The following is a 15,230-nucleotide window of genomic DNA, read 5'->3' on the forward strand; positions in this document are numbered from 1 at the left end:
TTCTCCCCTTAAAGCTTTGAGTTGTGTATTTGCAAAACATATGCAAGAAGGGATGAAGATCCCATAAAAGGTTTGCATTTGCAATGCCTGACACAATTCAGTCCTTTGGGAGCACCCTACTTGTGTGCATGCATGTATGTGGAAGATTGCGTGCCATCTTTCATAATAAGGCCCTGATGTTGAACCTGCAATATTATTTGAAACACCAAAAATAACCTACTGTCCCCCTGCTGAAATAAAGAGGTGGAAAACAGGCAAGGAACATGCAGATGCAAATACTGTCCTAAAAACAATGGTTGAGATAATTTTTACACCAGTTTTTTACTGCAATATACTCCCCCTCTGTAATTGCTATTTCTAGGGTCACACAGACATTTTCTTATTTTTCTTCTACTTATTGCTCCCCTTACATTTCAAATTGCATTAAGTTTAAAGAAACATATCAAGCATCCTCCTAGTGCTCAGGTTTTTTGTCAAATCACTACCAAGAATATAAGTAATGAGAAGCACAAGGTTTCATGTGAAATTGAGTGTCTTATATAGCTCTGTGACTAACATTATACTTGAAGAATGGGGTAGAAAGAAAAATTAGGTTATATTTCATGAGCATTGTAAAATATTCAATGCTTTTCTGGTCCCTGAAATACTGATTTGGAAGAAGCCAGGACACTTATTCCTAACATTTATGTTGTTTTTAAAAAATGTGATCTGATGGGTATAAGGGCTGAAAGTGGAAAGGTGCAAAAACTTAGAAGCAAATGTTTACCCATGAATAATAAGATATTACATCCAATCTAGAAATAACAAAATTTTTATTTAAATGCATTTATTTGTTTGTTTTGACCAACTTCAAGTTGTCTTAGCAGCCTCTCTCCTGTATGCATACTGTATCTCACATACTCCAGGACCTTATTTCCAAGGTATTTTAGGAGATCAAATAACCTTTCAAGTCCTCAGATCTGACTTCTGCAAGTCAATCTGCCACATGGTCAGAGCTGTGTAGCACTCTCCAGTCAGTGACTGACTTTTCAAGCTTCCAAATCATAAGAAATTGCTCACTGAGCCCAAAGTATTTGCAAACATAAGTTCAGAAGTAATACTTCGGTGTGGTACTTTGCAAGGGAAGACAGAACCTGCAACCAGGTTGAATCTATTTAATCCCTATTTAACTTTATGGAAATTGACTTTTAGGACGGTGATTTATGGAAGCTTGTTTGATTGCTCTTTATTCTTCTCTCACAGGCACTGTAGTGACCTTATTTACACCCGAGTTAATCATTAGGTCCTTACACAAGGTGGAATGGTGGGGAATGGCAGGGAAAGGGAAGAGAAGGGGGGCCAGAGGCAAAAAGAGGAGTTTATTTTCTAAATTAAAGGCATTGGTGATATTTAGAAGTTATTGAACAGCAAAGAAAACATCTCACAGATTAATCTCTGTTTATGTAGACTTGGTTTCACATCCCCAAACCGAGACTGCTACTGAGAGTGACACCTTCCCCACATTCCCCCTCCTAAAACTTCCAGGAAACCCACCAACTCCAGCAGTGCTCTCTGCACCAGTAATAGAGACCCATAAGCAAAAAACTGTGAACAACTTATTTGCAAGCTGTCATCACAGAAGCCATCAAGCACTCCTGTCTTCTGTTTACCATTAGCTGGAAAAGAATGAGGGTTCTCCATACAAGGGCTAAAACAATTAATTTTTTTTTAAATGCTTGCTGCCTTTTGTCACATCTATAAGCATCTTCTTTATGATAGGGAAAAAAAAAGAGTCCAAATACCTCTGAAAACTGTTGTAAAACAGTCAGGAGAGAGATAAGTATGTCAAGTAAGTGACAAGTTACCCAAGTAAGACCAACTTGACAGAATATCATCTAGGAACGATCACATTAACAGGAAAATACAGCCAAAAGAGTAAAATTGATCAGAAATAACTACTGAAAGTTTTCATTGTAGACATTCACCCTAAAGCAGCCATTATACAGGCCTTTAGACAGCCACACTGGTTCAACTGCAGCAAGCACAAAAAATTTCTTTGCATTATTTTCCTCTTAATGTTTATTTCAAATTGACAGAAGTAGCAGTATCTCAAAAGCAAGCAATCCACAGGAGAACATTACAAGCATATAATAAACAGGGCAACACAGAAGTCTTCTTATCCCAAAGTTACTCTCTCTAGATATCCCATCCCACTCATGTGAAATATGAAAGACATTTATTTTAGCCCAATGTTTTCAATTTGAAGAGATATAAAACTGTCATCAACTTCTTGGTCTGCAGACACTAAACTTCAGCTGCTGTTACCCATCTCACACACACACACACACAAATCCTGCTGAAAAGATGTCGGAATTAGAGCCACAGAAACCAAAAGCATGTATTTACTTGCAAGCCAGAGCTAACAGCAGCTCCTCAATCCCTGTTCCTAGATGGTAAACTGCTCAGGCCTGGAGAGCTTCTAGATAGAGGGGACAGGTCAGACCCCCACCCACCTCCACACCAAAACCTTCAGCAAGGGAAGACTTTAGAGATAACTGCACAGCAAAACTTCCTGGCAAAGCAAAACTCAATTTGAAAAACAAAAAACCCATCCTACCTGGAGGCAAAAATCAACCCGCAGTCCATTTTATCTGGAGATGGGCTTCTATCAGCCCATATATACATCTCATCCACCAAGCTTCTGCCCATTTGGTTTATTGTTGCAAAGAACTTCATAATAGCATAGAGAATTACACTTTCAAAGGAATAAAATGAAAGTAAGTACGAGCACAGAATTCAATCACATGCAATATTAATATTAATCACAGTATTTACATGACTGCAGGTAACACAAAAGCACTGTCCCCTTCAAAGCCTCCTAAGGTGACTGCTTCCATGCCCTGTCAAATATAATAGGTTATGGCCCTTCTATGAGGAAAATAAGTCAACATCTTTACACCAAAAATAAATTTTATGCTCATTATTGTTCTTTGCTGGCCCTAAAAATAAATATTATCTTTCAACAGATCAAGCACAAAATTACCTCGTTTTCCAAAAGCAGCAACAGTACACTCTACATTACTTGTGTGTCTAGCACATGAACCTCGTGTGCCTGATAATTTGATGTGCTTAATAGTAAGCAGCAATCCCTCCTGCCCTACAGCCACCACACAATTAAGAGTGTGCCTTTTAAAAGCCATGAAGCTGTTGTGGCTCAAGGAGTAGTTCATTAGTCACAAGAGCTCCTTTTCTTGAACTCAGGCAATTAACACTCTGTTGCCTGTTCCCACAGTGGAAACAAAAAGAAACATTGCAAAACCGCCCGCCTCTTGTCTCCCAAGAAGAAATGGGGTGATCCCTTTAATCTGGTTTGGCTGCCTTCTCACAGCACCATGTGGAAATGCTTCGGCAGCGAGGTCCATTACTCACATCTGCCTCTCCTTTGTGTGTGCGCCCTTGCAAACACTGCGATTACTGTTCCACCCATGAGCAAGTCAGGGAGCAGCCTGCTGCAAGGCAACAGCTGATGCAGTTGCCAGATAGCCAAGCTCTCGGATGACAACCTGCTACTCGGCTAGGAAACACGGATGCCTGGCACCTTACGGTCTGACAGTCACCAGGGAGGAATAAGTATGGCACAGGAGAATCGCCAGCAATCAGCGCCTGCTGATGAATGACAAGCTGAATGACACGACAGTCACAGAAAGAAGCTGATGGTGCATACTCCTTTCCATCATGGACAGATCCCCAGGAGTCACTACTGGATTCTCCTAGGAGGTGCTGTCATTATTTGCATGCATAAATTACTTCATTTTAAAAAGCTCCTCAACATTTCCATCAGGAATTCTATCTTCCTAAAAGTTACTCCTTGCATTATTTTACCCAGTGCTCAGAGTGCCTTCCATGAACCAGGATGTACTGCCTTGGGGCAACAAATACAAACCAGCATTTTAAAGCACGTCACAACTGGGTCAAAAAACAAGGTGTATCAACTGAGCAGTCAAACACCAAATGTTTGAGCTTCTCCATAATTTTATAATCACTTTAAACATCTAAAGCCTGAAACAATTAGCTGCCTGACCCATTTTCATTATTTCTTATCTTTCAGTCCTAGCTATTATGCTACTTCCCAAAATAGCAGAGACCTCAGAGTTCAAATGCAACACCCCGACCATAACAAAGCCAAAGGTATCTTCAGATCATCAGTGGCAAAGCTGAGGGCTCTGTCTGAATCATAGACAAGTCTAAAATATCATTAAACTGACCAGGAGACCTACCACCTTCCTAGACAAAAAGTAGAACAGGCAAGGGCAGGGAAGAGTCCTGCAAGTTCCTCAGCCAGTCCATCTGACATCCTCATTTTTTGTGATGATGAAGAGGCAAGAGTGTGAGCAGATATTCCCCCCTCCTAGTGGTGTGGTGTCAAGATATTTCTGACCATCTGCTGAAGCTCCAGACAAGTCTCCCTGATACTTTTAAGCCACAGCAAAGCATCATTAGGTATTTGTTGGGAAGTTAGGCAATTTGATTGATCGCTATTTGCCTCTTTCTCACAGCTAAATTGGGTTTGGTTGTTTTTTGTTTTGTTTGTTTTTTTTTTTTTTAATCTGTTAAGAGTACAATTTTTTTTGGTGCAACTTCCAGACAGCGCATAATTTCTAGGTACAAGAAGCATCTCAAGGGAAGGCCCATGCATATGTGACTAACAATGATGCTAGGGGGATTAGGGGCAGAATGAAAATAGTTTAAATCTTAACCAAAAATTAGTTTTCAGAAGTTAACACATTTTTGAGAACACCCAATGACAGGGAAAAATAATAAAAAGCAAAATACAATTCAGTAAAGCCACAAAAGATAAAGTTTGCAACTATCATTTCAACTCTGTCTTAACCCTTGGAAAACTGAGGATGATATTGGACAATAAAATTTACATGCATTATGCTCAATTATACATATGTTAGAAACCACACAGTCCATTCAGTATTATGCAGCAACCAAGCCATATTAATTTGAGCAAGCCTGCAAGCATGCATACAACCTGGCAATCCTGGAAATTATCATTTCCATGAAAGGCAACTCAGCAAAAGTCTCCAGACATGCCTAGCACATGACTGACTCTACTGAGAGCTGGAATTCCTCTCCAAATACATCATGTTAAGACAGTAATAATCTTACTACAATAAAAACTGGCACATATTGTTGTGCTACTGGTACCATGGAGATGTCCAATGGGATTGTCCAATTGTTTTGTTTGAAGATATAATTTTATACACCAAAGAAGCTAACTAGCTTTGAACTTACATACCATGTTGTGGTCTAAAAAGACATGTTTATGAGGAGATAAAACCAAAACTAGCAAGATATAAAAATGTTATTGGCAGGTTTGATTTTGAGGTCCTTGTTTCAACCACATATAGATTTATTTATCCATTGCTGTTGTATGAAATAGAATAAAATAAAAAATGTGTAGCACCAGGGACACTGTGATAATGATGTGTTAATATCAAATTAAGACAAGAATTGTGTAAGGCAACAAAAGAACACTTCATCAGCTCCTAGAGGCTTTGTTTCTCAAGGCTCTACTTCAGTCATATTCTCTTGATGTTTTAAATTCTCAATAAAAGTACCACTGGCTAGAATCCTACCAGTCAGCATCACTCTGGTACACCTAGTCCCAAAGCAGGAAGGAACCAAATATTAAATTAGCATGAAACTATCATAAGAGTGACCATAAAAATAGATCCCCTCACCCCTCAGAGCACTCACTGGCAGCGAGTAGCTGCTATGGAAGGACAGCACCCACCTCAGTCCATTTGAATGCTCCAGCATTGGCACTGCTGCATCAAACCCACACTTAACCCTCACAGATTAAACTCATCCTCAGCCAAACACCAATATTATATGTTCCTCCAAGATTATCTTTAAGTTATAATCATAACTGAGAGCAAAATATGTTCTTACCAGTTTTTTTAAATGAAGTGATGCCTAACATGCTATGAGGAGACAAAACCAAAATAAGCAAGATATAGAAAAACTATTGGCAGGTTTGATTTCCATGTCCTTGTTTCAATCACATATAGATTTATTTATCCAATGTTATTGTCAGAAATAGTGTGAAGTAGGTATAGCTAAGGGAAAAGATTAACTGTTTTGAAATACAAGGAAGCAACTACAATGCTTTTATGTTGACACAGGGATTATATTTCACAAAAGGTATAACATTGCACCCTCTCGTAAAAACTAAGTCCAAATACCACGAGACTCACTACAAATTTTCATAAAAAAGACTACAAACATACAGAATTTACAGCATATATATCTTTTGTCTCCTCTTTTTTCCAAAGTTTCCATTACAGCTCACCTTAGGAATGTCAACAATTATTTATTATAACTTTTTCCATAATGCTTTTATAATTCTGTTTGGTGAAATTGACAGAATACAAACAGAATCCAGCACCTTGCAAAGGCTGCAGTGAAACAGTGACTAGAACAAGACAGGGAAGGAGGAAAAAAAAAGTTTCACGTCAGAGTAGGTGAGTAGATATCTGTATTTCACTGGGTTCCCACTTTTCCTCTGCACTACTCTCTAGGCACATCTCCATCCACTACACGTTTTTCAGGCAACATTCTTCCGGCATGTCTGAACTTGCTCTTAGAGCCCTCTACAAAGGGCAAGTTCTACTGGGGGGGAGGGGGGAAGAGGAGGGGAAATAAGTCTTCATCCCTGCTTGATCCCTTCTCCCTCCCCACCTGCATGGCCAAGCACACACCTCAGCAGTGCAGTGCTGAAATACCTGTTCAGAAATAGAGTTCTGCCTCCTGCAAAACACTGACTCCTCTTCTGGCTTGAAAAGCATCTGTACCAGAGAAAGTCTCTTATTTAATGATAAAATGGGCTTATTGCAGAGCTTTTAATAAAGCATTCACCCAACCAACTTCAGTTCACTAAAACAAGACTGAGATAAATAAACACAATGATAAAAGGATGGCAACCTAAGCAACATTAATTTTGCACACCCAAGACAGAGACATTGGGATGATTAGCCCAGAAGCATGTACCAACACTTGCTTAGCAGAAGCCTTAGCCCTTGATGAGCACCAATTAAGTTCTTTCCTTTGATCAAGGAGCAAGATAAGAGCACATTTATGCCACAAAGCTTTGATTGCAACAAACATACCATACACTTTGCTTACCTACACCTAACTACTAGTCTAAGAAACAGTCCATAAAAACATTTTGTCATTACAGTGACAAAGAACATTCTTCATCCAAAAGGGTGTACAGAGAAGCACATATAAGAAACTACTTCAACACAGCACTGCTACAGTACTGTAACAGAATTCAGCCAGGTGCTGAACACAAGACTGTAGACCAGAGTTACAGAGGTCAGTGATCTGATCTACCAAATCAAACAGATGCTTGGCTTTGTCCAGCACACACAATGTTGGATGAAAATTATCTACATTTCATAATACCATAAATAGCTATTTTAATAGGCAATGAATGCTTAAAGCCGGCAAAACTGATCAGACTGATTCAGTGTACCTTCTGCAGATGCTCCAAGATGTGAAATGTAACTGCTTGTACTGTGAAAAGATGGAGGCAGGCACATGGAAACCTACAGGCAATTTTTTTATGCAAAGGAAGCATGGCCCAGGAACCTGAAAGATAAACTCAGACTACCAAGTTATCCCACTCTGCTAATGAGAGCCCAAATGACACAAGAACTCTATACCAGGTCTAACATCAGCCAGAGAGACATAGTCAAACAGCATTTTTATCTGAATCTCCTTTCTCTTACTACAGCCCTGTGTACAGACACACTAAAATCTTGAGCTACCCCATCACCATAAGCCCCTGGGGCCTGCCGAATTCCCATTAATTTGTGAGAGGTTGCTACAGTGACCCCAGTTCAATTAACTGCTGCCCACCCTTCCATTCCTCTCCTCAAATGTGCCTTGCCACCATCAGTACCTCACTACCTCCTCCTTTTGACAGGATTTATTCAGGGTGTGTGGAGGACAAAGCAAGGAGAAACACTGCAGGTACACCATTCCTCTAGGAAGGCAAGGCTTGACTATGTGATACCATTAGGCAAAGACAAGGTGCAAATCCAGAGCAAATCCAGAACAACCTCTACGGAAAACATACAGTGGAAATCAACACCTTTCACTTACTTCACAGAGGCAGTGTTTAGACTTATTCGTTAATATGCCTTTTGTGTGAAGTATCAGTGAAAATTTTGTCCTAAGATGCAAACCAAAAACTGAGTTGTCTTGCCACTTCTCCAATTCCCTAGTAGTGACCAGTCATCATCTGCTAGACATGCCTGGAAGGAGCTCCATGTCTTAAACCAGGCAATTCAGAAATTTTGATTTAAGAAACAAAAAGGAGCAAACAAATACCTCCCAAAAACCCACACATACTTTTGAGTACTTGATAATAAGCTGTATTCAGACATCACTCATAACTGCAATTCATCCTGTAGCACATGTTGAGTAACAGCTTTTTGTGGGGGTCTTCTTCTAAAGAAAACAAATCATTATGGCAAATTTCAACATACATTTTTATCCAATACCCTGTACTTTGTCATTCTGTAGCTCTTGCAATGTGCTAATAATGAGCGTAAAAACAAGGAGAGGCATGATTCTTGTTCAAGAAGCTTTGTATGCTGAATACACAGGGTTCCAGTCAAGAAGTGCAAGGAAGGAACAGATAACAAGAGTTCTGAAAACCTAGAGCCCAAGCAATATTTCATCAAAAATGAGGCTTTTCCTACAGAAGTGTCCAACAACAGATACAAATTACTTCCTGACTCTCAAGTTTTAAAGAAAGACTGAGAAAAGCATCCTGCATAGTAGCCAATCTCTGCACCTTTAACCCTTTAACTAGGCAGTTTTACTACATTCTGTGAAATCATAATCACCTTTCCACTAATGCCTATTGTGATTTTTAGCTCTTAAAATATTGCTTTTCCAGACATTATGCGGACAGTACTCAACTTTTAGAGTTTCTGACGTTTAGTTATAGTAGTTTGAACAGCAATTTAATGGCAAATAAACAGACCTGACTGTGAATGCAAAAAGATCAAGGGGAAAAAAAAAATCACAACTCACAAGCAACTCAGCAAAGTGCAACACAGAAAAAGCCGTGAAAACGTGATCTAAACACAAGAACACAGAGGCTAACTTTGATTTATGTTCTCATATGCAATCGCTCAGCAGTAACACATGAATAACTTTAAGACTGCAGTAGTACAAACTCGTTGTGCAAGTCTTTACTTTGTTTCAGCCCATAAATAAATATAAATAGATGTATTTAGTATAATTCACCTTTTGCTAGTAAAACATTATGGGCAAGCTTGGATGTGCAAAAAGTGGTTATTCAATACCATTCTCTGATCTCATTAACAAATACTCATACAGAATATTTTTTAGGTAACCAAGAAAAGGTTAGAAAAGAGGAAAGAGATTGTTCTGTATCCCAGGCATGGACAACTCTCCCTGCCATAGCAAAATACTCATGTCTCACAAAATAATGTAGTTTCAGAGTGTTGGATTTCTCCAAATAACTTGAACACAATGGCATTCACTTGAGAGTGCCTAAAAAGAAAAGCAAAAAAATAACTCCAGTGCTAAGCATCACCCATAATTTCTTCTAAAATCCAGCTCTGGTTTGCAGCTCCCAGCACATACAGTTAACATGACTGACCTTGTTGAAATCTCCCTGGGTAAGCAAGATAGCTCTAAAAAAAGAACACCAGGCCCTCACGATTAATTGCTAACTATTAATAAATTACATATTTCTCCCTCTTCTCCCAGACATACCTATAAATGTAGCTGCCCAACAGTTTTACCAGGAATGGAAATCTGAGTATTTCATGACATATGCGGGAATAAGTAATGTCCATGAACTACTGAGAAAGGGAATAAGTGAACCTGGAGTGCAATAACGAGCCTGAAGCAGACGCGTGATCCCCAGCCAGCTGAGTCTACAGCTCCAGTAACAAAGGCCAGACTGTAATGGAGCCTCACAACAACAGAGGTTTCTAACCACAAGCATGTCAAACTGTCTTTACCGTGTAAAATTTTGCTTGAAGTCACAACTCACACAAGCATGTGAAGCCTGGGGAAAGGGGGAAGACACAGATCAGGCTACAGCAAACAAAGAGGAAGCACAGCAATGTCTCTAAGACGACAGTGACATTTCTCACACAGGAGCTCTATGACAAACCCTACTTTCCTCTTCCTCACATCTTTTGAGGAATGACCTTAGCTGAGGGGCTTCCAGTAGCCAGGGGCTTCTGAGACCAGAAAAAGTTTCACCATATAATCAATTGTCATTATGCCAGTAAAATTAAGTCATTTTTATACAGTGTACTGCAAATGTGATGTAACTTCTGTGGCCACTCACCTGCCCTGCAAGAAGCTGAATAACTCTAGGAATACCTCTTGAGGAACTCTCAAGAAATTCAGGCACACAAGAGAGTGCTGTGATATACAGGTGAGGACTTTGAGCCCCCAAGCATCTTACACTGCACAAAAGCAAGATCACAGGTCAACTACAACACTATCCAGATGTTAGTCTGTACCATCACAATGATCAATTCAAAACAACCCAGAGAAACAAACCCCAAACACATCTTCTCAGCAGAGTTAGGAAACAGTGCAGGCAATATTGTTCAAAAAGCACAAATTCCATGGCAGCCCAGGCACAAGTAAATCAACACAGCATCCTAGGAAAATACATACCTTTTCATGGCTGAATATGGCCCCTAAATACTATCAGAATTCATTGTGCTGTAAGGAAAACCTTAAACTACACCATCACTTCTTTCAGACAGAAATCAATGTGGTGCTTATAGAAAAAAAACAGATCGTTTTCAAGCATTGATGCTGATAACAAGTTATCATATCCTTGGTCAAAGCTTGAGAAATGCTTCACATACAAAGAAAATTGCTAGCAATAAAAGCACAAATCTTCCTCCACAGTTTCAGTTTATCTAGACCAGCTCTTATTAGCTGCATAGTCTGCTATTGCCAGTACAGTGCCCTGTGCCAGAAAAAACACCCTTGTTCACAAAAAAATAGCAGCATTATAGTCTGAATTAGCAAGAGAAAGCAAGCAACTGTGTTTTGTATCAGCTGTTGTTGGTAACAATGAACAGAGCCCTTTTTATTTAAAACCTGACTACATATTTAAAAATATTTATGTTTAGCTTACTACTTCTGGATAGGTTCTTGTTTAAATGCTAGATAAATGCTTCTTGCAGTATTTACCAAGGACCGGACATCTCAAAATCTCAGAGTGAAACCCTTCAGAACAATAGTTACCTTGTTTAAAAAGCTGCTTAAAAGCAACTAAAAATAAAAAAATTAAGTTGGCCAAGAGCAAATAAACTGTCCAGCAGTGGTCATACAGCCTACTTTGAGATTTTGTTTTAGGGGGCTGTTTCATAGAAAAGAGTAAGTTTCCATGATTCCTTTTGGTTTGGAAGAGTTATCAAAAAAATTTTAATCTATAAAAGTTTGGGGGGGCGGGGGGGGAAGAGAGAAGGGGAAATGTGCATGGACAAATAGTCTCAGTTTCACATTGAACATTAATATGGACTGAGTCAGACCACTTATTTCCACAATCTCTACATTTTGCCAAGATCTTTTTTATCATTGTGTGATAAGTAAGAATCATTATCTACAAAACCAATCTCCCCACTGAGAGCTGGCATCTCCCAGCAGTTTTTCACATCATGTTCCTAAAATACTTCTCCATGGCACCACAGCACTAACTACTGGCAGCAGATATCACCAGCCAAATAATATTTCCCAGAGTTCAATCAGTTCAGTTAAGATCATGGCATCACTTCTCACAGAAGGCACGTGCAAGAAAACAAAGAGCCTAAGCTTCCCTCCAATAACTTGTTCATAAAACTAACCTTGAGAATTAGATTAGGTAAAATTAAACTGGTCTTGGTCAAACATGAAACCCAGTGGTTGTGAACTACACAGTAAATAACTATTTCAGATTGAAAATAAACTATGAGGCATTGTGTTAATAAGGCTGTTAGCTAGCTATTAAAGCATCTATTTTCATGTGCAGAGATGAAAGTATAACCATAAAGAAAAATTTTCCACATGTCATTTCTTTATTACAGTCTTGTCATGCAGGGAGTGACATAAATGACTCCGTGTACCTAAACAAGTCCAGCGCTTACCTAGAAACTGAAAAACAACAGCACAAACAAAAGTCACCAGCAGTCTTTAATTTATTCCTTTACATTTCAAAGTACACGTGTTTGCATTAGTCAGAAGATCCACCTCCTAACTACAGCCAGCCCTCAAATTATTCTGCATAACACTAATTGAGGGTCCAGCTGAAGTTACCTGTTCAAGGAACCTGTAAGAAATTATGCAAGAAAAGAAGCCAAGAATGCCTAAGAATAAAGGCTTTTAAAATGATTAGCAGGTTTACTCTTTAATCTGGCAAGGTAACAAACTTTCAGCACCCAAGAGAACAAACACAATGAGGGAAAAGCTTTATATAAATATCCCGCATGCCAAAGCAAAAGGCTTATTTCATTGGAACAATGCACTCCTGTTTAAACCAATACCAAGCATAAAAAAAGAGAGATCTTTCTGGGGAAGTTATTTATATGTTAACGCATAACTTCACAGCACGTTTGTGTGGAATCCTCTCCTGACAAAGGCTGCTTGGACAGTCCCTCGCTGGCACCGGCCCCTTCAGGCACATGTTCACGCTCAGGAGGGCTGGGAGTATCCATCTCTCGCCGCCTGAAAACATGAGCCTGCTTTCCAAATTCTCCGGAGCTGGGAGCCGCGCTCTGCCAAGCGCTGACCGCAGGCTCGCAGCGCTACGGTCCCGAGCGGGAGGGAGAGACTCGCAGTAATGGCTGCGGGGAGCCAGCGCCGCTTCAACCCGGCCGAACCTTCACCTCTCAAAGCATTCCCAGCTCCTCATCAAATTAAACTCCAGATAAGCCTGCGAAAATACTTTATGTAACCAAAGAGGATCACACTAAAACCTAATGCCGCAAGAAAAAAAAAAAAAAAAAAAAAAAAAAAAGACGTACGCTCCAGAAGCCATAAATCCCTCACCTAACTCACAGCTGCACTTCCCTTTTGATTCATTCCCTGTGGAGCGGGAACTGCGACGCCCCGGTCGGGCGCTGCCGAAATGCCCGGCAGGAGCGGGGCGCCCGCAGCCACCCCGCCCCCCGGAGCCCCCGGGACTGGCCGCAGGCGGGCTGCTCACCGCGGTCCCGCCGAGGCTTTCGCTGCTGTGTCAGCGTTGCCAACAAACCTCGAAGCAGAGGAGGATGGTTTTGTCGGCGGGAGAGGGAGACACAAGCACACACCCGAGAGACGAAGGGCGGGAGGGATGGACGGACAGACTGGCGGACGAAGGGGCCGCTATTCACCTCTCCGAGCGGCAGCCCGGCGCTTCAGTCCCATCACCGATGAACAGGATAAAGAGTTCATGCTTAGTTGAGCTAGTTTAAAAACTTCTTGCTTAACTTACAAACCTGAACTTTTTCCGAACCGTCGGTGGCTTCCGCTTGAGAAGCAGAAAGTTAACTTTCGCGGACTTTTCCAACCTGAACTACTCTGATTCCACGATCCTACCTGCCTGAAGGAGCACGGTAACCTCCCCTCGCCATGCAAGCAGGACGAACACAGAGAGAAGGGGACCGAGACATGAGTAGAGACCCCACTACAGATACATATGTGTATACATATATCTATCTATATATGTATGTATATACACGGACCTCGAGTCAGCCAACCTCGCTGCAAAACTTTCTCTTTCCCAGTGCCATAGAAAGAAAAAACCAAAACAACAGCGAACAGCCCGCAAGGCGAAGCAGGCGGCGGCAGGCGCGGAGGAGCGCCGGCAGGAGGGCGCGGGAAGCTCCCGAGCGCACCCCGGGGAGTCCCGGGGCTCGGCCGGGGCCGCCGCTGGCAAAGGCCGCGCACCCCGCCGGGCAGAGGAGCCGCGGCGGCAGCGGGGCACCCCCGGCGCGCCGCCCAAAGCTCCCCCGGCGCCCAGGCGGCAGGGCCGGCTCCCTCTTACCCTTAGTCCAGTCCACCACTTGCTTCGGGCTCCACTTGGTCACCGGCTCCATGGCGGGTCCGAGCCCGCCGGCAGCAGCCCCAGCTCACACCGCAGCTCCTCCGGCCGCGGGCTCGCCCCTCTCACGCTCCCATCCCGGCAGCGCCGCTCCGGGCCGCCCCCTCCCCGGCCCGGCTCCTCCCGCCGGCCACGGGCTGGCCCGCCCCGCTGCCGCTCCGCCCCCAGGTGCCGTATCCCGCCCGGGCCTCGTGCTTGGGAAAGTGCCGAGAAAAAAGTTCCTGGGGTTCCCGCTCCGACAGGTCCGGAGAGACGGCGATTCGGGAGTCGCCCGGCATCCTTCCCCGGGAGCGGCGGGCGGGCCGTGGGGTGGAGCGGCGGCCAGGCGCTGCACCCTGCTTCGGTGGTGGCTCAGTGTGAGTCACAGCCTTGGGGCAATTTTAGCAGCAAATGTAGAGTGCCTTGAACCACGCTTGTCCCCGTGTTGGCATTTGGGGGTTTTGTTTCTGAATCCCTCAACTAAAAGCGTCCTTGGGTGTGGAGGCTGTTTCACCAGAAGAATTTACTTTTATTTTGCTGCCTTCTCTTGCAGGCTGCATTAAGCCATCAGCTACACCTCAGACTCGTATTCCTCAAGGGAAATGTGTCGCTTGGGTCCTGGCCGCCTCCCGAAGCCCGTGGAAGCCCCTGCTGCATGTCAGTCTCTTCTCAGAGGTTAAAGGGCTGACCTCCAGGACTGTGTGCCCAGCATACCGGCTTCTGCCATTACCTGGCTCTGAGCGCATAACTCGGCCTTGCAAACACCTGTCCACGCAGCAAGGAAACATGAAGAAAGCAGGAGGTTTTTATTGTGTCTATCACAATACTATCTGGTTCAGCAGCAAATTGCAGCCTGAAGCTCTTTTGTAGCATGCACAAATGTCCCACTGCTCCTCTTCCTCACGGAGGAAGAAACGGCATAAACTCTGCTGTGACAACAGGACTGTGAAATTTTAACTTGGCAATATTAGGTAGTGGGTAAGCAGCTGGGATTTGAGACTGTCCAGTATCCCACTGTTTTCATCACCTCCCATCTCGACCCATCTGCCATCCCCAGCCGTGCAGTTGAAATGTAAGCTCTTTGGGACAGGGGCTGTCAGTTCCGTGCAGAGCTGTGCAGCACCCA

At 42.5% G+C, this 15,230-nt stretch overlaps 1 protein-coding gene across 2 annotated transcripts in view; it reads right to left on the reverse strand.

Moving 5' to 3' along the window:
• The window catches only part of CNKSR3 (CNKSR family member 3), a 56,156-nt gene extending 41,932 nt beyond the window's left edge, over positions 1 to 14,224 (reverse strand). Inside the window, exon 1 of one of the 2 annotated variants that reach the window (XM_085576609.1) lies at positions 14,069 to 14,224. In XM_085576609.1, coding sequence (XP_085432735.1) covers positions 14,069 to 14,120 — 52 coding nt within the window. In that variant the 5' untranslated portion in view covers positions 14,121 to 14,224. Of the gene's footprint in view, positions 1 to 13,092; positions 13,945 to 14,068 lie in introns of those variants that run through there. The other variant, XM_085576611.1, reaches the window with a different exon arrangement.
• Positions 14,225 to 15,230: the final 1,006 nt, after the last annotated feature.

Source organism: Lonchura striata, chromosome 3 (genome assembly GCF_050655825.1).
Source record: "Lonchura striata isolate lonStrDom1 chromosome 3, ASM5065582v1, whole genome shotgun sequence".
In the NCBI taxonomy this organism is placed as follows: domain Eukaryota; kingdom Metazoa; phylum Chordata; class Aves; order Passeriformes; family Estrildidae; genus Lonchura; species Lonchura striata.